Source organism: Castanea sativa, chromosome 12 (genome assembly GCF_040712315.1).
Source record: "Castanea sativa cultivar Marrone di Chiusa Pesio chromosome 12, ASM4071231v1".
Taxonomy (NCBI): Eukaryota; Viridiplantae; Streptophyta; class Magnoliopsida; order Fagales; family Fagaceae; genus Castanea; species Castanea sativa.
In genome coordinates this window covers 27,677,964-27,705,356 of record NC_134024.1, presented here as the reverse complement: position 1 = coordinate 27,705,356, position 27,393 = coordinate 27,677,964, and the positions used below count along the sequence as shown (strand labels likewise).

The window sequence follows — 27,393 nt, the reverse complement described above, 5'->3', positions numbered from 1 at the left end:
GTTACGGTCTTCTTAAAATAAAAAACTTTTAATACTCAATTTCAAAAACAATAAAAGAGTAGTTCTATTTTATAGGCAATGCTTTAGAAATGTATTTTTACCATGTTATTCTCAAGTTTTGTTTTTACTTAATGAGGGTTGACAAAGAATGAGAGAAAATCATGAACCAAGACCCAATTTTAGAGTTTAGGGAAGGCTGGTGTATTAAATTCAGTGTAGCAATTAGAGGAAATTTCCCAGCAACCTAATAAACAAGCTTGTGAAATGCACTGCTCTGCCCCAGCCTCACAGGGTCACCCTACTACCTCTCAGGCTGATAGATTTCCATGATGTATTTCTTGACAATTTTCCCCGTGGACAGATGAAATGTTCCTCCTCACAAGACAAGTAGCCAACAGGGCATTTTTACTTTGTTTTTTTTACTATATGGCTTCCTTTGTTGCTTGATTTGTAACTTTTATTTGTAACATGCATTTCCAATTATTCTTATTTTCCCACCAAGTGCATATTTCATCCATCTCCTCTTGTACTCATTTTGAGTTCAAACATTTGGTTTCTATTAGAGCACTAGGTCGCATGTGGAATAATCCATACAACCAAGATTTGAAAAAAAGAGAGTAAAAAAACAATAAAGAACACCTTTGCACAAGAAAAGCATAGCTTGCTGCTGTAATCTCTATTGAAGATAAATCTTTAATCCACGAGGCACCATTAAAGAACATATAATTACAAAAATGGTAACAATCAGTTGGTCAGAATGAATGAAGCCCACCAAAAAGAAAAGAAGATTGAAATACAAATACTTGTGTTATGCAAAAGATTTATCGGGGTAAACTTCCTAATTGAGCTATATCATGTCAGCTGGACTGTTCAACACTTGGAAGCGCAGTTGACTGAATGTTTGATTTTTGGGGAAGAGCCGCAGCCTGCTTGAGGGGCTTGTGTTTTTCTTCTCCCTGTTGGGAAGGTAACTTATCTGGACGGAAATTAGTTTCGTGCAACTCGATTTCCGGCTTCCTCTTTACCTTCTTCTTTGTCACTCCACCATCAGACACCCTTGCATCATCCATCGAACTGTTTGATGTCCCCTTCAACTTTTCTTGTTTTATCTTGTCCAGGTTAAGAGGACCATTTGTAGAGGGACTGTGAGCCCTGACTGCTGCAATTGTACTAGAGAGAGGCCTGTTTGCTGATGTTAACCCATGACTGCCAGTTTCAGTAGATAAGCGCTCACGCATAGGCTGCGGCTGTGCTATTGAATTAGTCTCAACTCGAACAGTCTCCTCTATTTTAGGTGCCAACATCTTCTTCCTCTTGATTTTCTCCTGTTCCTACACAAACATTAAATATATATAAAAAATAAAAATAAAAATAAAAACAGATATGAATCAACTTGAAAAACACCTTCAAAGTAACGAGCACCATATTATTACCATCAGTTTATGACAAATGTTTTCACCACTCACCAGTTAAAGTCTCCTTAAAAAGTATAGATATTGTAGCCAACATTGCCACTAATGGTCCGTTCAGATTGAGGAGGAAGTCAGGGAGAGTAGGGCAGAGTTGGCCTAAAATTAGCCTATTTTCAACTAACTCTACTCTACTCTACTCTCCTAAGAGAATGAAGAGGAGGGCAGGGGTAACTAAGAAAAAAATCTCACTTGTTTTTTCAATATTTCAAATCATACAAACTTATGATGACTTCATACTCAAGTTACATTAAGCCAAACTATATTAACTTCAAAACAGTCCCACAACTACTGGGGGGTAGGTATAAGAGATCTCATACAGAATCGGTACGGCACATTTTTACCATGAAGAAACAGCGCTATGATTTTCATGCATACATGTATAGAGATATGTCAAAGTATATACTGTGAGGTCACAGTCCAAAGCCAATGAGCATACCACAAAGGGTAGGATATCTTGTTTATTGATTAAAATTATAGAACAGGTTCAATTTTCCAGGTTTTTAATAATGCCATGTACTTAAAAGAACAAACTCAATTCAACACCACATAACCCTTACGTATACAACTATATATTCAGCCTACACAAGAAATATCTTCCAGTCAACAGATTGAATGGTATAGACAGGAATTAAAAGCTTAGAAGCACAAGAAGCCTTACCAACACCCAAGACAAAATGCCTGACACATACCTTATGTTTGTTGTACAATGCCCTCCTCCTATCCTTTGCCCTACAAATTGCTCGTTTTATCCCATGGTTGTCCATGAAACCATTTGGCCACAATTGCGCAAGCTGAACCACAGACAGGAATTTTGCGTCAGAAAAGCAAGGAAATTACTGAGGAATGTTTGGACAATCATAATGATAATAATAATAAATATATCATGTTTAAATGAACAGAAACCATAACCAGCAAGAGAGCTTAAAAAAAAATTGGTGATAGAAAGGCTCTTTAAAGAAATAAACCCAGAGAGAATAATCAGAAAGCATGTCAAAAAAATTGTCAGTCAACATAAACCTCAGAATACCAGACTCAACATGTACGAGAAGAGAAATAGAAGGCACTTGCCCCGTCTCATGCAATAAACATATTTTGAGAAAATCAACCAAAACTGAAACACAAAACCTAAACAAACTCATGAGAAACTACTAGAGAAGCCGATTTCAATGCTTTTATGGCCATCTCATGCAGCTTCTTTAAATCTTTAATATCTAAAATGGCAGAAGCAGCATGATGGCTCTGGAAATGCTGACAATGAAACTAATGGTGTGTTTAAAATGAGCGTTTGTAAAAAAACTATAGGAAATTGTTGTTGCGAAACAGAGTTTTGGGTTTTTTAAAAGCACTTTTAGCTCCCATAACGCCTAACCAAACGGACCCTAAACAAATTCATAAAACTTGAATTACCTCAGCATATAACTTTCTAATTTGTGGACCCGCATCTTCATCCAGCCCCTAGACCCATTGAGAACAAGATAAAATAAGAAAATTATCCTCCACCATGAAGAAACAAAATTTTCAGAGAAAGCAAGAATCTATACATCAACAAAAAGGTCATAAAGATCACAAATCTTGTCCTCCATAGCAACATCCATAATAAATTTTTTTTTAAGGACTCCTTTTTCTTCAGAACAAAGTTCTTGAAAATCATCCGATGCTCCTGCTTGCTGCCCAAATGCCTGGGAAACATATCATGCATTTCACATTAATTCCAGTAAATTCACTAGAAACTATTGCGACTGAGACACAGTACCAAGTATCACAAGAAAAGAAAAAAAAGCTATTAAGCATTGCTGTTATAATAGACAATCACTTTTCTATGAAAAATAAAATAAATCTGATTTCAATAGTGATAAATGAACATAAGTATTTTTCTATTTTAAGATGGCTTGGTCAGGAGAAACAAAGAGTTTGACCACAGCCACACGGTTAAACAGTGCTTGGCACTCCTCTAAGACAAGATTAAGGCCAGAACATAACATTCTGAAGGTCAAAGACACAAATAGCTTTAATTTACTGGAAGAAATGATCCTACATAGAGCAAAAAGAAAAAGGGGATCACAAGACTGACTATGGTAGTAATAGAAGAAGCATTGCGAATCAAGTGAAATTTAAAAATAAATAAGAATGATGTAGAACAAATACGCTGATAGGGTTGTATCTTGAACTAGGGTTAGGGCTAAGAAACTAAATGGGGGGGGGGGGGTTGGTGAAGGGCCTGAAGGTTGAAAGTATTAGGTTATTTGACTGATTCTAATCAGAAAATAGAAAAGGAAGAAGGGGAACAAGAGGGAAAAAGAACTAGATTCACAGCTAAGGTTTGAATGCTTCAAGCACTCAGACAACAGCCATAGAAAAATTCCAAAAACTTTCTTTTTTATTTATTTTATTTTATTTTATTTTTTTACCTATCAAAAAAAAATACCCAAGTTTTAAATCAAATAAAACACTTAAAGATTTAACTTAAGACTCAAAAACAATAAATTTCATTGGCTACAAAGAAAAAGGAAGATAGATTTTTTCAAGACGGTTAACCACTTGAAGTCAACCTGAAAAGCCCAAAGCAATTATCAACCAGAAATCACACTAACTAGACAAATCCCAGGTAGGGCTTGTAGAATCATCGTAGTCCCATATTAAAATTCGTGCTTTGGAATTCAGATTCCCGTCTCTTCTAAATCTTACCAAACCATCTGGTTGTGTCCCATCAAAGAAGCTCAGTCCACTATCATTTATTAAGTTTCACTTTTATCCAGCTAAAAGAGAATGAAAAAAATAGCACTGAAACACAACACAGGTCAAGACTCATAGGTAAATTCACAGAGAGAGAGAGAGAGAGAGAGAGAGAGAGAGAGAGATACAGAGAGAGTAACATTACCACACACACACACACACACACAAAAAAATACCTTCAACTCCAAAGAGGGTGGCTGTGTCTTAATCATCTCAACTACTTCCTTCTTTATCAGTTGAAACCTGTCATCTTTCTCCTGTTTTGCTGAAAGACCCATACTAATCATGACTTTCAAGTTTCTCTGTAGCAAAATACAATGGATAAGTTCTTGCCATCATTTAATCGTTGTATATTAAGTTTAATATAAATTAATTAATTAACCTCAAATTAATTAACACCAAAAATGAAATAAATGAAAAAGAGAACACTAGTTAAAAACAATATGATGACTAAGTTTTCACAAGAATGTACAGCTATTACCCAATTTTATTTATCCATCACAGAAACAACAGTGACAAAAACAAACTTTATTATTAACCACGTTGATAAAAATTTCATGAAGTTTATCACATTCTTATCATGCTAACGTAAAGAGCTAGTAAATTTCCACGAAGTAAAATTCAAAATTCCAGTAGCTGCCAAGAAGGTATCAAAGGCCTCAACTATATATCAAAATTCAAAAGCTTGTAGCTCTGACCACGGCATTAATAAGTACAATATTCATCCACCCCTGCCCTAAGTAAATTAAAGGAAAATTAAGGCAGCAACTGGAAAATGGAGAAACAAGTACCAGAAAGTCACATTGTAAAAGAGAACACTAGTTAAAAACAATATCTTGACTAAGTTTTCACAAGAATGTACAACTATTACCCAATTTTATTTATCCATCACAGAAACAACAGAGACAAAAAGAAACTTTATTATTAACCACATTGATAAATATTCCATGAAGTTTATCACATTCTTATCATGCTAACGTAAAGAGCTAGTAAATTTCCACGAAGTAAAATTCAAAATTCCAGTAGCTGCCAAGAAGGTATCGAAGGCCTCAACTATATATCAAAATTCAAAAGCTTGTAGCTCTGACCACGGCATTAATAAGCACAATATTCATCCACCCCTGCCCTAAGTAAATTAAAGGAAAATTGAGGCAGCAACTGGAAAATGGAGAAACAAGTACCAGAAAGTCACATTGTTTTCATAGAAGATGATGACCCTGCCAATGGCCTTTGGGCCAAATGGCACTTCCACTCCCCATAATTATGGAGTGGTAAATGACGGTGGAGGTTCGTATCCCCTCGGGTGCAAGTTTTTACCTGGCAAACAATAATAATAACGTAACAATAAACAGAAGGTGATACCTTCAATGTTCTGAGCTGAATTAGATGACCAAGAATACTCATTAGACGGTTAAGTAACTCCTTTGATATTCTCCCTTGGCTTGCCTGCTGCATCCAAAAAATAAACAAAAGGCTTATATAGAACTTCCTCAAAGGCTGTGTAATATAAACAAATGCATATACATTTAGGTCATGATATAATTTCAAAACAGCACAAAGTGACGTTAGCTCTTCTCTAATACCGCTAATCTAGCAACTTTAGCAAGCTTCAGCTTTATTTCTCTAGGTAATCTCCTTTTGACTCCCTGGGATGAATTATCTGCCTCTTGATTATCCACAGCTGGTGGCCTTGCTGTAATATGTTACACAAAAAGCAATTGATTATTTGCAAGAAACTCTGCAAATTACCATGTATAAAAAATAGAATTGTCACAAGAAATTTATAGCCTTACATTCAGCAACCATCTTCTCTAACTCCCTAATGGCCTTTTCGAGTGAGCTTTTTGGCCTAACATTAGAACCATCCTTTCTGTGTGTTACCTTCTGCATGAATTTATGAAACAACATCAAAACTAAAACAGACATGATATACAAGGAAAAACAATTACCATCACTTCTGTAATAAGAAGATAATGCAGCTATCTCAAGAAATAAAAAGAGAGAGAGAGAGAGAGAGAGAGAGAGAGAGAGAGAGATGAGGCACTTAGTGAGAAAGGTCCCCTTTAGCCAAAACATGGTAGTAGCATCTGCTTCTTTTATTATTATTAATAAGCTACACACACATCCAAAGGGTCTTGGACCCACAACCTCACCCTCCATCACATTATTATTGGAGAAGGAAGTGCTAGTTAGGCTATAGCTCATCAGCTAGTAGCATCTTCCATTTTTCCTCAAACTCAACTAAATAAAAAACAACGGCTGCAACAAACTAAAATTTTAAGAATGCACAAAGGAAATACACGGGGTAGAAGGGTAACTTTTACAGCTGCATCTAGCAGTGTCTTTACATTGTCAGGCACAAATTCTGAACTTTTACAAAAATTAAGGCATTATTATACATTTTGTGTCAAATTTCTTCAGACGTGGTAAATCTCTCCAAAACCTAGTGAAATAATTTTTTGACAAATAAATACAGCTCACAGAAAATTAAAGAGGTTGATATAAATAACATAGATCATTTTTTTCTTTAGACAAATGGCTGCACTAGTCTGGAAAACCTGTCTTCATAATGCTTCAGATTTAATTAAAAATAAATTGCTTCCAAACTAAATTAACTGACCTGACTTAAAAACAGAATTATAGTACCAAAAAATAAAATACAAATGTCAGATTTTGAGAAAGAACACAAATCAGCAAAGATATCAAGTAGATTGATAATGTGAGAATTTGCACATGTAAACATCAGGATTTTTTTTTTTGGGATAAGTACATGTCCACATCAGGATTAAGATAAAGTTATTGCATCTCATTCAAAAAGATATATAAATCTCAAAGGCCTCACTATCAAACACTACTACACTTATGTCAACATAAAGCCTTCATCAAGTCCAGAATTTTATAAAAGCAAACACTGAAATATGCTTTTACTCATTTGCCCTAATTAGATAGTTATTGCTTCCTCTACCTTGTATCTTGAAATGGATATAGCTCAAGCGGGATCAAATATTAATGTGTTTAATATTAACACACACACATACATGGTGTATAAATGTTTCCTTATATGTAAATTTTTAGGAATTGGCTAATTTGGCTTTGGCACCAGGTGTCCACATCAAGTAATTCACGGCAGACAAATGATCAACTCATGAATGAAGAAATAGAGTGGTTATTTAATTTGAATAGATAAGTAAATAATTAAATTTTTTGATGAAGTAAATTTTTTTTGATAAGTGTAAGTAAATAAATAAATGAATAACTTACTGTTGTTTGCGTGGTTGCATACTTGTCCTCAGAGAAATTATTATCAGACAGTTCACGAATGCCATTCTTTTCTTTTGGCCTAATTGATGATTCCAACTGATCAACATTGTTCAAGGGTTTTCCAGATAGAGATTTCAATTGTGCATAAGCACTTTTGTCCACGTATTTTTGGTGTGAAGTGTCAAAGGGTCCACTTGCATCTTTCAATTTGTCACCAAGGTTCTTAGAATGAACTGCTCCAGTCTTCTGCTTATCAATATCCCTGACTTCTGCTAGGGATACAGAAGCATCGCCATTAGATGCTTTTAAAGATGGGGATGGATCAAATGCTGTTTTAGTATCAACAGATTTCTTTTTGGAAGGAATTCCAGGAGCACTTAGTTGATTCTGAAATTTCACATCTTGAAACTGTTCACTTGTTACAGCCAAAGTTTGTGAGGGACTAGTAGAGTCCTTCATAAACATTGCTGCTATCTTTGTGGCTGCTGTCTTGCCCTTCTTTACGTGTTTAGATGGTGCATGATGATCATCATGTTCAACATGACCCTTTTCCAAATCTCTTCTGCGCCTTTTCTTTGGTTGCTGATTAGGTAATACAGCAGGTTCATTTCTAGTAAAAGGGGGAAATATCAGCGAAAAGATTTTTTTTTAAAAATGCCAAACTCAACAGATCAAAACATACTTTAATTTAACTTATTCAGAGATCTGATGCACTAAATTTTCAACTAGAATCTTGGCATAGATTGTTCTAGAAAAAACATTAAGATAATAACATTCTTAACGTAAGTAGCAAATAACTCCAGGGGATAGATCAAAGTAATTAAGAATAATGAGTTCACCAACACTTACTATTAAAAGAACCATAAAAGATGAATGATGATAACATAGTAGGTGACATAAAGGTTTTCTGCAAGTTGAAATACTGATGTCTGATAAGGAGTTCCACAGGCTCTCATTTGATGGGTTTGGAAGGAGATATAGGAGAATGTTTGATGAATAAGGCATTGGCTGTTTTATTTATTTATTGATAATTCAATAATTAGGAGAGGGAGAATTTGAACTTTGGATGTCCCAGTTGAAAACGCCAAGAGGTGCCACCTGAACTACAAGGCTCTTGGCAAGGTGTTGGTTGTGGTTTTTAGAGAAAGCTTCAAGTGTAGAGTTGTGCAGGGTGCATAAAGATTAAATCAAGCCTTTCGACTTTCCAGAACCCCCATGGTTAAGGCTTTTGATTTATTGCACCTGGCATGTATTCCTTTAATATGTTCCCATAATGGTGATTTATTGACATCCATTGTCACTTATTTGGAGGGGGGTCAAGTAGCAAGCCATCTCTATACCATTACTACCACACAGCTAGGATCTTGAGCATCTTAAAAATATCAGCGTTCAGCTCAAACAGACATTGACAGTTGACCACAATTGACCATACAAAAAGCTACCAACAAATCAGAATAAAACTAATAATTCAGTGGTGAATCTGGTCTGCCTCATCCTTGCACTCAACCTCTTTCTGTACCTGAGAGCTAAACCCCCACTCCTGTGTTTATATGTATTGTGTGAAGGAAAACCTTTTCTAAGCAGATTTATAGTCAGGTAACAAACTAAGCGTAAGGAAGACAAAAGGGCACAATTAAACCATATCCTTGTTTTGATATCAGTGACAAAGCCTTGCTGAAGAGACAAAACCAAAGATAAGATACAGATACACACATTTGTAGATTAACATATGAGTCTAAGTGTATACACAAAAGCATGCACATATACACACACTCAAGAAAAAGGAGATAGAGATGACCAATAAAGACTTCCTGTAAGTCTCAACGAACCACTAGGTCCAATACTCTCTCCATATTGGTAGTTATGTTCATTATGAAAAGCATCCCCAACTGAGAGCGCCTTCATGGCTAAAAACTGTAACATTCTAAGGCTTAGGCAAGGCAACACTCTTCTACCACTAACATACTAACACATAAGTAAACTCATGATAAGAAATGAACCTGAAGAGAAACTTTCTCATGTTCAAGTGTTAAGATATTTCAAATCAATGGAAAAAAACAAACCACTAACAACAGTTTTGTCATGATCATAACAAACATGATTTTTATGACAATGAAAACAACTTGAAAGAGTAAATCCCCAAAGGTCAACTTGAAATATTAGAAATAGTAATCACGAAACTACATCAAATCTAGTACACCTCGACCTTTTATATGCGTTACAAATAACTGCAGGCATGTAAAATTAACATTAAAAAAATAAACTTGTTAAAAAAATTTATAAAAAAATAAAACAAAAATTGTGAAATTCCTTGCTTGCTACCATTTCACTATTTTGAAACCATCGAAAAGGAGTGGTCAAATCCAAATGTTTTGTAATATATTAATATTTCCAATTTTTTTTATAAATGATTCATTCCATTAATAGAGGGCAGAACTCAAATATGACTAAAGCCAGAATTTTCAGGGAATAAATTTTAAACTTAAGGCTAAATACCAATGGCCATCAAAAAGAAAATTAGGTTCTGGCAATGTCACCTCTTTGACCAGACTAACATGAAGAGGCAGGAAAAAGAATAGTATACAGCTAACAAATGCAATTCAAATGACAGGAATAGAATCAAGTAGAGGTTCAAAAAAAAACTCACATGCGTTCTAACTTCCCCCTATTAACAAAAAAACCATCATGTTTTATTGCTGAGTTATCAACTTCGAAATATTCATCCTGCAGTAAAGGTAAAGAGGAACATTACAAAAGCAGCATACACCTTAAGACACCCATAGTATGAGAAGAACACTACCACTTAGAGCTCCACAAAGTTCAATGTGGGTATGGAAAATGACAATAGTACTTACCAGCTCAGCATCATCTATGAAAGAGTCTTCCGTATCATACTGATCATCATCAGGAAGATCACGTAGATCTTCATCATCACTACTATCCTTACCCTAAGAATTATTCATTGTCATATTAGCATAATGCATTCCAAATATTCTCATACTCTCTTGCATATTAAATAAAAGAAATGTATCTCAGAATCAATGATTCTGCAACAGATTCTCACTAAACAAAACCAAAAAATTGGGGGGGGGGGGGGGAATACATACCATGTAGAGACGTTCGATCTTCTCAATAACGGCACTAAAACGATGCGGACCAGGTTCATCAGTCACTTCATTTTCAGTCGGTTGTCCCTAAAGATGAAGTGCAAGAAAGAATTAATAGTGCAAAAAGAAACCACAACTCCATGCGCAACGAATGGCACATGGAAATTGAGCAGAAAAGCAGATGACTGAAATTTAACAAAAAATATATATCACTAGAACAAAAATGCTTGTCATAACCAAGATCCTATATGTTATCTACTGATGTAAATGGAGATAAGGTCACACTCTTAACACTAACACATAGTGCAAAGACCTAGATACAAGACTTTATCGTCCTACATATGCATACAGCCATCTTGACATAAATCCAAGTATTTCCAAGCAAAACATAACTATGACAACATACCATATACAAATTAGCCGTATGAAAATTAATTATCATAAGAGAGCTTTTATGATATTATATAAAAATACATATAGAATTATTCATTCCAAGTGCATACACCATTTGAGCTATATGTTAAAACTACAATAGTATCCTAGAAATATCCAATCCTCTCACAAACCATAGAGCCGAGAATACTGTTAGCACGATTCACGTGCAATACGTAAGGGTTAAGAACAAGAATCCAAACATGCAAAAGCTCACATGACCACACAATATCATCAAGAATTGAACTTTCTGTGAGACATAATAATACACAAGCGTAAATTCTTCCAATAACCATATACAGCAGTGCAAACAATACCATAAAATTGCCGATACTAGTTCCTCAATAGAAACCATTTAACTGGCATTCATTACTCGAAGAAGGACACGACACCAACCCAATCAAAGTTCGGATTAAGGTTTAGTTGAGTTAACCCGAGTTGAGTTCAGTCGAATGAATGAAAAGAAAAACACAATGGTCAACTCTCACCTTTCCTAATCAAGCATTTTCATTTTATCCCCTAACTCACTCTATCCACAAACAACCACAAACCCAATTTAAATTCCAAAAAAAAAAAAAGCCCACAAATTTCTTCGAAACAATTACATAAAAGATGTAAGCCAGTACACAAAGCTCCCCCAATTCTCATACACAAAAAGCAATCAAATTGATAAAATTTACAATCAACGCTATGTATCACACAATGTTTTCACAGAGGGAGAGAGAGACTGACCGGAGCGAGGCGGGACTCGAGGGCAGGGTGAGCGTTGGCGGGAGGTTCAGGAGCGGAGGTGGAGGCGGATCCATTGACCTTGTTAGCGTCTTTCAAGAGCTTCTTCCAGGAGACTATGGTGGTCTCGCCGGGTCGGAGCTCCACCGTGAACATTTGCCGGTCACCGGCCTTCACGAACGACGACGAAGCCCTCGACGCCGATGAATCGCCGCCACCAACAGAAGCAGAAGCCTTCTTCTCTTCCTCCATGGCCGAGTGAATTGTAGAAGATTATTGGGATCGAAGGTTGGAGAACATGGCAATAGGCAATAGGTAATAGGGCACAAAAGGGTTTTTGAGCCCTAGATACTACAAACTAAGAATGAAAAGGAAAAATTGGGTTTGAGAGATTGCGCGGGATACAATATTGTATTTTACTGCGAGGGATTTTTTTTTTTTTTTTATTTAACTGCAGGCAAGGTTTTTAGTTACTAATTAATTTTGGGGCTTCTTTGTTTTTTCTTTCTTTAATATTTGAGTAGTATTTCAACAACAACAAAAAAAAATACTACAAATTTTCTTGCTGTTTCTTTCCCGAGAAAGTGAGAGGGAGGGAACTGGGAAGGCGATGGCACGAAATTATTTCTTTTCGTGGGCTGGGTCCAAAGCCCATTATCTGACTAGTGGAGATGTGGCTAAAAAAATTATGAATTAGGGGATTATGGGACTATTTTTTTTTTTCCTGCTCAGTTTTTAATAATTATTTTTTATCATTAAATTAAAATATTAATTATTTTTTTTGGTATAATTAGAAATTGTGTTTTAGATTTCTTATTCAACTATAAGAGATTAAGAGATGTGGCTTTAAAAATAAGAATTAGGGATTAGGAGATTGATTTTTTTTTTCTGCGGGCCAAGATACCAATTGATTTTTTTTTTTTTAGTTAAAGGTTGAAATTTAAATCTCTTATTTAAATGATAAGAGATTTTATTAGTTAAGTTAACTAAAATTCATTATTGGAGAACTGATTTGTTAGGTATGTTTAGAAAATCTAATTTTTTTAATGGACTTCATTTTTGTTTATAAAATTGATAGCATTTACATTATTACATATGTGATGTGATGTGATATGACATAGTTTTATTGGACCTAATGTAATTGACAAAATAACTAAGTTGATAGAAATGTTGACAATTTAAGGGCTGTGAACAAAAATTGACAATTCACCCCCAACTAAAAATATATATAATTTTAACTTTGAATTAAAAAATTATATGTAATTTTTAACAATATAAGGTTGGTAAATCTAATTTTATAAATTAATAAAGAAATTTTGTTTTATCTAATTAATTCAAATAATATAAATTTAACTGTAATTTAGTCAAATTTCTTAGTAAAAAATAAAAGACTTTATCAAACCGGAACCCACAAAATGAATGGCTAATTTTGCTTTCTTAAATAGTTTTAAATTTATTTTTACTTTTAAAACATATTATTAAAAGAAACAATTTCGTACACTCGGTGCAGAGGGGAGGGGGGCGGAGGGAAATATCTAGAATTTGGCTCTTAGCCTTTTTAGGAAAAACCATTGCCTCCCTGATTTGTGGCTATTAGCTCTACACATACGGGATTTAATTTGAAGGGGCCAATGTAGTCCTTTAAGAATAAAAGCTATATATTTGGGCCCAAAAGAAAAATGAATCAGATTTGTTACCAAAGTCATTTTGTCTTTTATTTTATATTTCAAAGACAGCATTGCATTATTGAATGGCTATAAAACAACACTTTTTTTTTTTTTTGGTTGCGCAGTGATCCTCAAAGTTTTCAATGAGTAATCATGCTCGCGACGGGTGAGCCATAACGGTAAATCGGCGGGAGTTTGTTTTCAAAGTCTTGCGGACTTAAAGCTGGCCACAAAGCAAACTTTGAGCAAGTGCTCAACCACTTGGCCAACCCCACTGGGTTTATAAAACAACACTTGGTGTTAGCATTTGCATTATATAGCAGAGTCATGCTCTAGAATCTGCACATATTTTGAACTTACTTCAAATGTATGCTTTCAACATACGCCAACAAAGTACTGCGATAGTGCAAAGAGCCAAGGACGTTATAAAAAAAAAAAGTTGTTTATAAAATAGTCCACTGATCACCTTTCTTAGATTAAGCCTTTTTTTTTTATACCAAATGAAGGGAGAGAACAGAATTTATCATAGATACTTAGATTAAGCCATTAATTTCTAATAAATTATCACATCACTTCTTAAAATAGGATTTTTACCATCCAACATGTGTTGGTAGGAATTTTAAATTAACATTATGGACTCTTTTATTTTAATCATTTTTGTTCATGTCATTGCAAGTCTAATATCTGTATTGACCTCAAGGTGGAACTTTAGTGGTTAAGAACCTCGTTCATCTTGCCTTTTGCATTTGGGTTCATGCAGAACGCATTAGTAATGAGGTTGGAAGAGCCATCTAGCGCAAGGGGTGGATAGTGACTTACTCCCAAGATTCCATATTTTTTCTTTCAACCAATATATATATAATATTTGCACACAATACACAACTGGTTCTATAATTTATATCAAGACAAATGAGGGTGATTGTCATGAGTTGAGGACCAACATAAACTTTTTTAATAACTTTAAGTTTTGATTATTTACTTAAATGATTAACTGGTCACTGCGCCTATCCAAATTTAATTAGAGATTAAAAATAAATTTAATTTAATTATAATTGTAATGACTGGATTTGATTCGCAGACCTAAAGGGAAAAGAATTTAGGCCCAAAAGCCCAATACAATGAATTTGTAGAGTGTACTAGAAAACTAGGCTTTAGTGGATCAAAAGATAACTATAGTGAGCCCAAGTGAAAAGAAAGCAAGAATACAATTGTTTTACATGAAGTAAATCGTCCTTGACACAATCTGAGGAGACTAAATCTTATATATATATATATATATATATATATATATATATATATATATATATATGTTTCTGTAGATTTTGGTTACAAATCCAATTCTTGGAGCTACAGTAGTTTTCTCTCTCTAATTTCTCCTCCCCTCCCCTCCCCTAAATAAGGGACTTCTTTCTCTATTATATATCCTGTTTTTCTTCATCTCCACCCTCCACGTTTAGGGCAAGCTGATGGCCTTTATTCTTATCCCCTCAGCACCTTCTTGAAGTCCTTGGGTGTAGCTGCAAGGCTGCTAGTTACTACTCAAGCATCATCTCTACATTAATGCGGCCAAAGGGTTAGCTGCAAAGCATTCAATGTGGTGGAACCAGCTTTTCCTTTAATATTTCCCAACTCTCATTTGTCCTATGCTCCTATGATAATCATCCTTATCAGTAGAATCTTCCGGAAAGTTGCTTCCAATGGCAGTTCGTACCCTTTGATCTCTGCCTTTCTTAGCCGAGGAGATAATCCTCCTCGGACTACCTTCCCAAACTTTCCTAGTTGTGGTTTGTCTTCGGCATTTGGATTCGCATGTCTTCCCTATCTTATCCTTGTCCTCGGACTACTAGACGTCCTCGAATAAGGCCCACGGCCCACTATACTTTTAGGGGCCTTTTATTCCTACAATAGCCCTTCAAAATTTCTTTCTTTTGCTCCTCGAAAAAGAAAGAGATTTTGATATTACCATCATTATCCTCTTCTTGCCATATGTCACCATCTGCTAGAGCAAACGCCTTTTCCAGTGTCCAACACATGTCCCTGATGCTTCGACATCCGAGGCGTGCCCGCATTAAGTTTTTGCGGCTTCATGTCCCCCACGTTCTACAACGGGATGAAGATCCAACGGTTAAGGATTTCATTGGAACTTGGGCGAGAATTCTACCACCTGCTATTCTCTCCCATATATATACCATTTTGCAATTTCACACACTTCACTTTTGCACCTTTCGAACTCAAGAGCTAGTCCAAGAAGCCTTTATTTGTTTCCGTAAGTAGTTTCTAGCAATTTTTTTCTTTCTTTCTTTTTCCAGTCCCTTCTGTCATTGTTCATAGTTAAACCCTATTCTTTTCCTTGGCCCTTATAATTTCACCTCGGCCACCTAATTCCCTCAATTATTTTATATAAATAGGGAGATTCGTTTGTCTAGTGGACACCCCTGAAGGCATAAAAGACTTTAAAACCCAAACCAAATTTCCTCCGAAGTTTCCATTAGGTACTGTAAACAAGGGGAGTAGCACGCTATGAGGCAGGAGGGAGAAGTGGTTGTTAGGACATATGTCGTTCACTTGATAAGAACATATGTCATTATTTTATGTAATTGGTAAATCCTTTGACAAAACGCACTTTACTTGTAATTGAGTAGATCTAAGATGTTTTTGATACTTCAAGAAATAAGGTTTCAAGCTCAAGTGTTAAAGTCATGCAAGTCTGTCCAAGAAACAAGCTAAGAAGTGCTCTTCATTAAAGCTCGACAGTTGGCTCGATAGCTGCATCTATCAAGCTTTAAGAAGCTGTTCTAGCCCGTGGCCCGACAGCTGCTCGACAGCATCTCGACACCTCTAACTATCGAGATTTAAGAAAAACAATTTTTTAGTACTGTTTTGATTTTAATCGGTGGATATGTCTTTGAGCCTTCTTTTCTCACAACCCTAGATATATAAAATGATTATTTTAAGGGCCGTCAAAGTAAGCACAAGTTGCACAAGTATTGAGCAAAGTCTGTTCAAGCAATATGTGAACGAAGACAAAGTTTGCCCTAGTTCATCTCTTTGTGAAGAAGCTGTTGTGTCTTTGCACCATAGGGTTTTGTAACCAAGCATCTTCTTGTTCTTCATTGTGAGGATGAATTGAAGAACTTTGCAGCCAACATCTTTCTCAAGTTGGTGATTAAAGTCGCGTACTGGGATCCACGCAATTGGTTAGTCACGTACTGGGAGCTGTGCATTGAAAATGAGAGATTGTCACTACAAAACAAGTCCAATTGGGTATTGGGGTAAGGGTTCAACTGTAGGTTGGTATAAGGTACTGTGATTCCTTTACCTGTAACCGTTTGTTGTGATAATAGTGGATTCTCGAGAGTGGTGACCTTAAAATCACCCGGTGGAATTTTTTGCTTTGGAGGTTTTCCCCATTCGTAAACAAATCACCGTGTCAATTTATTTTTCGCTGCACTTTAGTTTATTGGTGATTTATTCGTAAACGATAAGAGATTTTACCAGTTAAGTTGACTAAAATTCATTATTGGAGAACTGATTTGTTAGGTATGTTTAGAAAATCAAACTTTTTTAATGGACTTCATTGTTGTTTATAAAATTGATAGCATATACATTATTACATATGTGATGTGCTGTGACATGACATAGTTTTATTGGACCTAAAGTAATTGACAAAATAACTAAGTTGATAGAAATGTTGACAATTTAAGGGCTGTGAACAAAAATTGACAATTCACCCCAACTAAAAAAATATATAATTTTAACTTTGAATTAAAAAATTATATATAATATTTAACAATATAAGGTTGGTAAATCTAATTTTATAAATTAATAAAGAAATTTTATTTTTTCTAATTAATTCAAATAATATATATTTAACTGTAATTTAGTCAAATTTCTTAGTAAAAAATAAAAGACTTTATCAAACCGGAACCCACAAAATGAATGGCTAATTTTGCTTTCTTAAATAGTTTTAAATTTATTTTTACTTTTAAAACATATTAATAAAAGAAACAATTTCGTACACTCGGTGCAGAAGGGGGTAAATATCTAGAATTTGGCTCGTAGCCTTTTTAAGACAAACCATTGCCACCCTGATTTGTGGCTATTAGCTACACATACGGGATTTAATTTGAAGGGGCCAATGTAGTCCTTTAAGAATAAAAGCTATATATTTGGGCCCAAAAGAAAAATGAATCAGATTTGTTACCAAAGTCATTTTGTCTTTTATTTTATATTTCAAAGACAGCATTGCATTATTGAATGGCTATAAAACAACACTTGGTGTTAGCATTTGCATCATATAGCAGAGTCATGCTCTAGAATCTGCACATATTTTGAACTTACTTCAAATGTATGCTTTCAACATACGCCAACAAAGTACTGCAATATTGCCAAGAGCCAAGGACATTAACGCTCTATTTGTTTTAATAATGATGTTTTTTTAAAAATGAGTCATTTTCTAAAAAGTATTTTCTATAAAACTATCTCATTTTTTAATATTTGGTAGCAACTTTAAATAAGTTGAAAAACAACCTCTTAACTTCCTTTATTTAGCTTGCTGTGAGATAGAGTTGTTTTTCAAAAAAATTTAATGGAAAACAATTTCTAAAAATAAGCCATACTTTTTATATTGACCAAAGATAGTTTTTCTTTGACTCATATTTTTTTATGCTACCAAATATTGGAAAATAAGAAAAACTATTTTTACATAAGGTTTTCCATTGAAATAAACGGAGCGTAAAAAAAAAAAAAATTGTTTATAAAATAGTCCACTGATCACCTTTCTTAGATTAAGCCATTTTTTTTTTTATACCAAATGAAGGGAGAGAACAGAATTTATCATAGATACTTAGATCAAGCCATTAATTTCTAATAAATTATCACATCACTTCTTAAAATAGGATTTCTACCATCCAACATGTGTTGGTAGGAATTTTAAATTAACATTATGGACTCTTTTATTTTAATCATTTTTGTTCATGTCATTGCAAGTCTAATATTTGTATTGACCTCAAGGTGGAACTTTAGTGGTTAAGAACCTCGTTCATCTTGCCTTTAGTGTTTGGGTTCATGCAGAACGCATTAGTAATGAGGTTGGAAGAGCCATCCAGCGCAAGGGTGGAAAGTGACTTACTCCCAAGATTCCATATTTTTTCTTTCAACCAATATATATATATATATATATATATATATATATATATATATATATATCATATTTGCACACAGTATACAACTGGTTCTATAATTTATATCAAGACAAATGAGGGTGATTGTCGTGAGTTGAGGACCGACATAAACTTTTTTAATAACTTTAAGTTTTACTTAAATGATTAACTGGTCACTCCACCTATCCAAATTTAATTAGAGATTAAAAATAAATTTAATTTAATTATAATTGTAAGGACTGGATTTAATTCCCAGCCCTAAAGGGAAAAGTATTTAGGCCTAAAGAACCCAATACAATGAATTTGTAGAGAGTGAGTTAGAAAACTAGGCTTTAATGGATCAGAAGATAACTATAGTGAGCCAAGTGAAAAGAAAGCAAGAATACAATTGTTTTACACGAAGTAAATCGTCCTCGGCACAGTCCGAGGAGACTAAATCTTATATATATATATATATGCTTCTTTAGATTTTGGTTACAAATCCAGTTCTTGGAGCTACAGTGATTTTCTCTCTCTAATTTCTCCTCCCCTCCCCTAAATAAGGGACTTCTTTCTTTATTATATACCCTGCTTTCTTCATCTCCATCATCCACGTGTAAGGCAAGCTGATGGCCTTTATTCTTATCCCCTCATCACCTTCTTAAAGTCGTTGGGTGTAGCTGTAAGGCTGCTGGTTACTATTCAGGCATCACCTCCACATTAATGCAGCCAGAGGGTTAGCTGCAAAGTATTCAATGCAGAGGAAGCAGCTTTTCCTTTGATATTTCCCAACTCTCATTTGTCCTACGCTCCTATGATAATCATTCTTATTAGTAGAATCTTCCGGAAAGTTGCTTCCAACGGCAGTTTGTACCCTCTGACCTCTGTCTTACTTAGCCGAGGAGATAGTCCTCGGACAATCTCCTCAAACTACCTTCCCAAACTTTCTCAGTCGTGGTTTGTCCTCGACGCTTAGATTCACATGTCTTCCCCATCTTATCCTTGTCCTCGGACTACAAGACGTCCTCAAAAAAGGCGCATGGCCCACTATACTTTTAGGGGCCTTTTATCCCTACAATAACCCCTCAAAATTTCTTTCTTTTGCTCCTCGAAAAAGAAAGGGATTTTGATATTACCATCATTATCCTCTTCTTGCCATACGTCACCCTCTACTGGCACAAACGCCTTTTCCAGTGTCCAACACATGTCCCTGACACTTCGATAATCGTGTTGCGCCTGCATTAAGTTTATGTGGCTTCATGTCCCCCACGTTCTACGACGAGATGAAGATCCAACGGGTAAGGATTTTATTGGAACTTGGGCAGGAATTCTCCCGCCTGCTATTCTCTCTCATATATATACCATTATGAAATTTCACACACTTCACTTTTGCACCTTCCGAACTCAAGAGCTAGTCCAAGGAGCCTTTATTTGTTTCTGTAAGTAGTTTTTAGCAATTTTTTTCTTTCTTTCTTTTTCCAGCCCCTTCTGTCATTCTTCATAGCTAAACTTTGTTCTTTTCCTCGGCCCTTATAATTTCACCTCACCCACTTAATTCCCTTAATTCTTTTATATAAATGGGAAGATTCACTTGTCTAGTGGACACCCCTGAAGGCATAGAAGATTTTAAAACCCAATACCAAATTCCCTCCGGAGTTTCCATTAGGTACTGTAAATAAGGGGAGTGGCACGCTATGAGGCAGGAGGGAGAAGTGGTAATCCCTATGATTGCCTTTATAGAGGGAGGGATGAGAATCCCCATGGGTAGAGTCACTAGGAATTACCTAATAGCTCACCGTCTCTCCCCCACCTAGTGCGCTTCAAACATGTTTAGGATCCTGGGTAGGTTAGATGCTCTCAATGAGAAGATGGGCTTGAACCTCACACACCACAGCGTCAACTAGATTTACAATCTCCACCTCTTGAAAGGGCAGGGGTTTTATTTAAAGACTAGGGTTTCTGAGGTTAGGTTAATCTCATGCCTCCCTGATTCTAACAAAGGCATGAACAAAGATTTTTTAATCATCTCAAGGGAGTGGAACGATGGCCTCCACTGCCCGACAAGAGATGGGATATCAGGTGGGGTTCTTAGGTCTAAGTTAATTACTCTAATGTCACCCCCTTTCTCTTTGATACTCTCTGCATTTGTTTCTTTTTACTTGTGTGTGCAATTCGAACTTATCTTTTGAATCATGTCATTTTTTTGATAGCTTCTTTTTTAATGGCTTTGTAGATAAGCACGCCGCAATTCCCAACCTAAATCTCGTCAACCAATTAAACCTAGACAAGGAACTCAAAGACGAGGTCTTCGTTCACAGCGATGGTCAACTGAGGGCAGCCTACCTCGTCCTCGGCTACAAACCCCTTTCGTCAAACTTTCAATCACCGAAGAACGTGATCAAAGCGAAAGACCCTCGCTTGCTCCTAATAAGTGTTGTTGCCCCGAGCTTTCTCACCATTGGTCCCATCCTAGAAGGCGTGTTCGAAGTGACCTTGCCATCCCAATACATGATTGGGGAAGCCACCTCTTCTCAACCTATTATCAAAGAAGAAGAAGAAGTAGTCAATGTCTCGGATTCCGAAGACAATTTTGAGGTTTTCAACCTACCCTCACCCTCAAAGAGCCCGACCGGTGATCTTAGCCTCCTACCCCCAGCCCAAGTAAGCCACACACAAGAAGACCCTACCATCCTGAAAGTGGTACCAATCCAGCGTAAGACTAGATCAAGTCTCCTGACTTGATAGAAGCCTAGGTAAGAGGCCAAGAGTCCGAGAGGGCCATCCAACCTAAACGTCCCTCCCTTCCATCCACCCAAGCCCAACATCCTGACCCTGTTAATCACAAAAGGAAGAGGGATTAGCCCAAGGGTAAGGAGGTGGTGGAGGGGGGAAAAAAGCACTCCTCCAAAGAGGCCAAGCCCCAAAAGGGAGCCAAACAGGCCAGGACAACCTAAACAGCAGTGGAGAAGAGGGCCAAGGCTCAAGTAGCTACTCCGGCGTGGTCTCCGGCCATGGTGTTGGATGGAGCTGCTCTAACTGTTGACGCCTCCATCAGAGATTTCCAATAAGTAAAAGCTGGTTATGTGGCCGATGCAGTGGAGCAAGCTTTATTACTGCCCAGGGACATGGCCGATCTGAGGCAAATGAGGAAGCATAAGGTCTTTCTCACTCTAAAGAAGGACCTTGCCCTGGTAAGACCACTAACTACTATCTTCATTTTATTAACATTATATGTACTTGTTATATTTTATTTATTATTATATATTTTATACTTGACTTCGCCAACCTGGGTGTTGTTTTTTTTTCTTCTTCTTCTTCTTAAAAAAGGTTGTACAAGCTGCCCACAGACCTAAGGAGATAGTCATTAGCTTTCATAGAACAATGAAAGAGGAGGAGTTCAGGCGCATTGCTGCCGTGAAGGCCTTTGAGGTAGCAGAGAAAAGGTTGCGAGAGCTTAATGCCAAGCTAACCGAGGCTGAGAGAGATAAGAAGAGCGTTAAGGCTGCTCTAGAAGGAGTAGAGAGGCAGGCGGAGGTTCAGCGTAAGCAGCTCCACCAGGCCAAGGATGACCTTGTAGCGGCCAAAGATTAAATAAAGGCCTTAACAAAGAGATTAGAGGAGGTTGAGAAGACCAAGGAGGAGGCCGAGAAGGCTAAGGACCAGGCAGAGCAAGATGGGTATGAAGTAGGGGTGGCAGAGATCGAGGATGCCCTTAGGGTTGAGGTCTCAGAGGTATGTAGACACTACTGCCTCCAGGTGTGAAATGAGACCCTTAACCAAGCTAGGGTTAAGGCCTCCTCTGCCCTTAGAAGAGTAGAGAGTGTTTACTACCCTCCTGCCATCTTAGCTTCTAGCTCATCTGTCCCCAAAGCTGATACTGCCTCCAAGGAAGCAGATGCTCGTAAGGATAGCCCAGCCAAGGTCCCCCCTTCTTCTGGCAGTCCGTCCAAGGAAGCCGAACAGCTTAAGGCCACTGGAAAAGTAACTATCACAATTAAGAAGGTGGCCCATGACGTCACTCAGCCTCCAACTACCCCCAAGGACCCTACCAAGGAGAAAGAGGCCTCCCAGACTATGGAACTCGTCCTTGCTACCCTACCTATGCCCACCAAGGAGGACCTCAAGGGTAAAGGCCCTACTTCTTCTATGACAGCTTCTGACCAGCCCTTACAAACCACAGTAAAAGATAAACTTGTAATTAAACTTAAGTAATTCTTAGAGCACTAGTCTTTTTTTTTTCTTTTTCTTTTTTCTGAGACCTTCATCTCTTGTAATCATTTTGCCTTTCTTAAGGTCTGATTTAATGGAAGTTAAAAGGTTTTATTATAGATGGTTTGTGCAAACTTTTATATTTCCTATGCTCTGCTTTACATTTAATTGGTCTAAGAATAAAAGGATAGCATCCAACTTAAACACTTACTCACCTATTTAACTTTGATGATCATTGGTGTCAGTGACAATATCTTCTCCCTACTTTAAATAATTAATCACAGGATAAATGAAGCTTTCCAAACTTGTATTATATATATATATATATTTTACAAGAGGTGACTTTTAACTTAGAAGAAATACTTTTTATACTTAGTCAATACACAAACACAATATAACTTGATTCTGCTATCATGGTAAGTGATAAACTAGCTGCTACATCCCCTAAAATCAACAACTGGTCTAACAGGACCATCCAGGCTCATAACCTTAACAAAATAGATCATAACATACTTGAAATATAGCCCACTTAAGGGATCCCACGCTCCATTCATAGTTCCATGCATCCTACCCCTTAGCAGTAGATTCAAAGAATTGCAAGAGGACTCCCAACTCCTGATCTGATCATGGATACACTCACAAATGCTTTAAGTGATGCTCATGTGTGGCACAGTTAGATTAATCACTTGCAAGTGCTTAGGATTAATTGTTAATCCCCTCAATGCATATGGTTCAAGAAACCTGACATGGCCAAGATTCCGTTTAACACTCAAAGAAATAATAAGAAGTATTAATTTATCCAAAGTTTGTGGTCCAAGGAATTAAGCATGACCAAGGTTCTGTTTAACACTTGGAGAAATAATAAGAAGTATTAATTTACCCAAGGTTGTGGTTCGAGGATCCAAGCATGACCAAGGTTTTGTTTAACACTTAAAGAAATAATAAAAAGTATTAATCTATCCAAGGTATGTGGTCCGAGGATCCAAGCATGACCAATGTTCTATTTAACACTTAGAGAAATAATAAGAAGTATTAATTTACCCAAGGTATGTGATCCGAGGATCTAGGCATGACCAAGGTTTCGTTTAACACTTAGAGAAATAATATGAAGTATTAATTTACCCAAGATATGTAGTCTGAGGATCCAGGTATGACCAAAGTTCTAGTTAACACTTAGAGAAATAATAAGAAGTATTAATCTACCTAAGGTATGTGGTCCGAGGATCCAGGCATAACCAAGGTTCTGTTTAATACTTAGAGAAAGAATGAGTACAATAAATAATGTCATAAGTAAAACATGACAGAAATACCTTTTATTAATAGTAATACTTTTGCAGGTTATTTACATTCCAAGGACGTGGTACAATTTTTTCGTCTATATCTTCCAAGAAATATGCTCCTATGCTAACTACCGAGGTGATACGGTACGACCCTTCCTAATTGGGTCCTAACTTTTCCCATGCTGAGTTCTTTGCAGTGCCCAAAACTTTCCGCAATACCAAATCTCCAGGGGCTAATGGTCTTAACCTCACATTTGAATCGTACCATTGCTTAAGCTTTTGCTGATAATATGCCAATTGAACCATGACATTTTCTCTTCGCTTTTCAATCAGATCCAAGTTCTTCTCTAGTAACCCTTCATTGTTGTTCGGAGTAAATAAACTTGTCCTTAGTGTTAGGAATCTAGTTTCTAGAGGAATTACAGCCTCGGCCCCATAAGTTAAGGAAAAAAGAGTCTCACCCATGGACCTGTGAGGGGTAGTTCTATATGTCCAAAATACATGGGGTACCTCTTCCACCCATTTGCCCTTGGCATCATTCAACCTGTTTTTGAGCCCATTTACTATGACTTTATTCACAGCCTCGGCCAGCCCATTTCCCTAGGGATAAGCAGGAGTTGAGTATCTGTTCTTGATGCCCATATCGTAACAGTATCTCCTGAAAGCCTTGCTATCAAACTGAAGTCCATTATCCGAGATGAAGGTGTGGGGGATCCCAAACCAAGTAACAATGTTAGTCCACACGAACCTCTTAGCATCTACATCTCTGATGTTTGCCAGGGGTTCAGCTTCAACCCACTTGATGAAATAATCGGCGCCAACCAAAAGCCATTTTCTATTTCCTATTGCCTTAAGGAAAGGTACCACAATATCTAATCTCCATTGAGTGAAAAGCCAGGGACTAGAGAGAGGATTAAGGACACCCCCAGGTTGATGAATGTTTGGAGCAAATTTCTAGCATTGGTCACACTTCTTCACATACTCTTGTACTTCCTTTTGCATACCTAACAACCAGTACCCTTGAGTAAGGGCCCTATGAGAGAGATTTTTCACTTGTATGACTCCCACAAATCCCTTCGTGCAGCTCTTTCAAGAGGGGTTCTACTGCCTCGAGATGTGTACACAGTAAGTATGATTTAGAGAAAGAGCGTTTATACAATTTTTGGTCCTCGAACAACCAAAAACGAGGAGCTTTTCTTCGCACCTTATCAGCCTCTCCTTTCTCTCTCTGGCAGGATGTCATCCTTGAGGAACATAACAATAGGATCCATCCAACTAGGTCCCACCCTAATCTGATAAACATGAACCACGTCTTTCTTTACCTTGACAGGTTTGCACAAATCTTCAACTAGGATGACCCAAGGTAAACCTTGAGTTAAGGAGGTTGCAAGCGTGGCAAGAGAATCTGCATGAGTATTTCTGTTTTTCGGGATTTGTTGTAAGACGAAAGTCTTGAACCCTAATCGTAAATATCTAACCTGATTTAATTACTCTTGCATCCTCGGATCCCTAACTTCTAATTCACCCTCTACCTGTCCAACAACCAACCTAGAATATGAAAACACTTCTAACGCCTTCCCTTCCATCTTCTGAACCATAGTCATTCTCATTAACAAGACCTCATACTCAGATTCATTATTTGTGGCCAAGAAACCTAACCTTAAGGATTTCTCAATAACAATCCTCTCGGGGGATACCATAACCAGCCCAACTCCAGATCCTCTTTGATTAGCAACTCCATCAACATATACCCTCTAATATATAGGCTCTTGTGAAGAGACCACTACAACTAATTTTCCATCCATGTTTTGTTTTTCTCCTTCTTCTTCTACAGAAGGTTCAGCAAACTCGGTCATCAGGTTGGCAAGAACTTAGCCCTTAACAGAGGTGCGAGACATATACTTGATATCAAAGGCCCCCAAAAATTGTACCCCACTTAGCAATCCTCCCCGTGTAATCAGCTCTCCGAAGCAGGGATTGAAGAGGAAGTTAAGTCAACACCACCACTGTGTGAGCTTGGAAATAATGGGGAAGTTTAAGTGTTGCATGTACTACTGCTAATATAGCCTTTTCCAGTGGTACATACCAGACCTCTGCTTCATGCAGGGACTTGCTCACATAATAGACTGGCCTCTGAACCCCATCATCAACCTATAGCAGCACCAAGCTAACTGCATGAGGAGCTACAGCAATGTAAGCAAACAAAATCTCATCTTCCTCGGGCTTGGATATGATGGGTGTGGCCGAGAGAGGTATTCCTTCAACTGTTGAAAGGCTTGGGCGCACTCCTCGGTCCACTCAAATTCTTTCCACTTAATCAACAATTGGAAGAAAGGTCTGCATCTGTCCACTGATCGAGAGATAAATCGGTTCAAGGCAGCAGTCATACCCATTAATCTTTGGACCTCCTTGGGGTTCTAAGGTGGTTGCAAACTGTTGATCGCCCTAATCTGATCAGAATTGACCTCAATCCCACAATGAGTGACCATGTATCCCAAAAACTTCCCTGAACCAACACCAAAAGAACATTTAAAGGCTTTAAGGTGCAGCTTATGCTTCCTCAATATTCCAAAGATGTCTCCGAGGTCACCAATGTGCTCGGACTCCAACTTGCTCTTTACCACCATATCATCTATATAGATCTCAATATTTTTTTTCTAGTTATGGCTCGAACATCCTGGTTATCATCCTCTGATAGATGGATCCTGCATTCTTCAAACCAAAAGGTATCACCTTGTAATGGTAATTTCCAGTAGGAGTAACAAAAACTCTCTTCTCTTGATCATCCAAAGCCAAGGGTATTTGATGGAATCCTTGGAAAGCATCTAAAAAGGTCATTCGAGGATGGCCCACAGTTGCATCAACCAGTTGATCTATACGAGGCATGGGAAAGGGGTCATTGGGGCAAGCGTTGTTCAAATCTGTGAAACCTACACACACACACACACACACGTCATTTTTTCATTCTTTTTCTTTACTACCACTGTATTGGCTAGCCAATCGGGGTAAAAAACCTCCTTAATAGCCCTAGTCTGCTTAAGCTTGATCACCTTATCCTTAACAGCATCAGAATGTTCTTTAGATGAGCGCCGAGGTGGTTGCTTCCTGGGAATGATCGCCGGGTTGACATTCAAATGGTGACAAATGAAATTCGGGCTCACCCCAGGAGCCTTATAAGCACTCCATGCAAACACATCAATATTCTTTCTAAGAAATACTATCAGCTCTTCTTTCTCCCAAGGAGGTAGCTGCGTTCCGACTTGGAAGAACTTCTCCCCATCATCTCCTACAACAATCCTTTCTAATTCCTCACACTTGGCCCCTTTCAACATATCTGTACTTAAAACTGGATTCCTTGATTA

General features: G+C 37.0%; 1 protein-coding gene across 2 annotated transcripts; it reads right to left on the bottom strand.

Annotated features, from left to right (window-relative positions):
* Positions 1 to 640: 640 nt before the first annotated feature.
* Positions 641 to 12,320, bottom strand: LOC142618321 (ubinuclein-1-like). 2 transcript variants are annotated; one of them, XM_075791234.1, is made up of 13 exons: positions 11,738 to 12,320; positions 10,574 to 10,660; positions 10,322 to 10,414; positions 10,114 to 10,190; positions 7,467 to 8,076; positions 5,999 to 6,089; positions 5,789 to 5,898; positions 5,568 to 5,654; positions 4,382 to 4,507; positions 3,014 to 3,151; positions 2,880 to 2,927; positions 2,162 to 2,263; positions 641 to 1,331 (listed from the first exon to the last, which is right to left on the bottom strand). In XM_075791234.1, exons 1-13 carry the CDS (start codon positions 11,984 to 11,986, stop codon positions 858 to 860), a joined length of 2,292 nt encoding a protein of 763 aa, XP_075647349.1. In that variant the 5' UTR covers positions 11,987 to 12,320; the 3' UTR covers positions 641 to 857. The 2 variants fall into 2 exon arrangements, with proteins under 2 accessions (XP_075647349.1, XP_075647350.1); XM_075791235.1 differs by having other exon boundaries at positions 5,568 to 5,651; positions 11,738 to 12,282.
* Between the last annotated feature and the right edge of the window lie 15,073 nt (positions 12,321 to 27,393).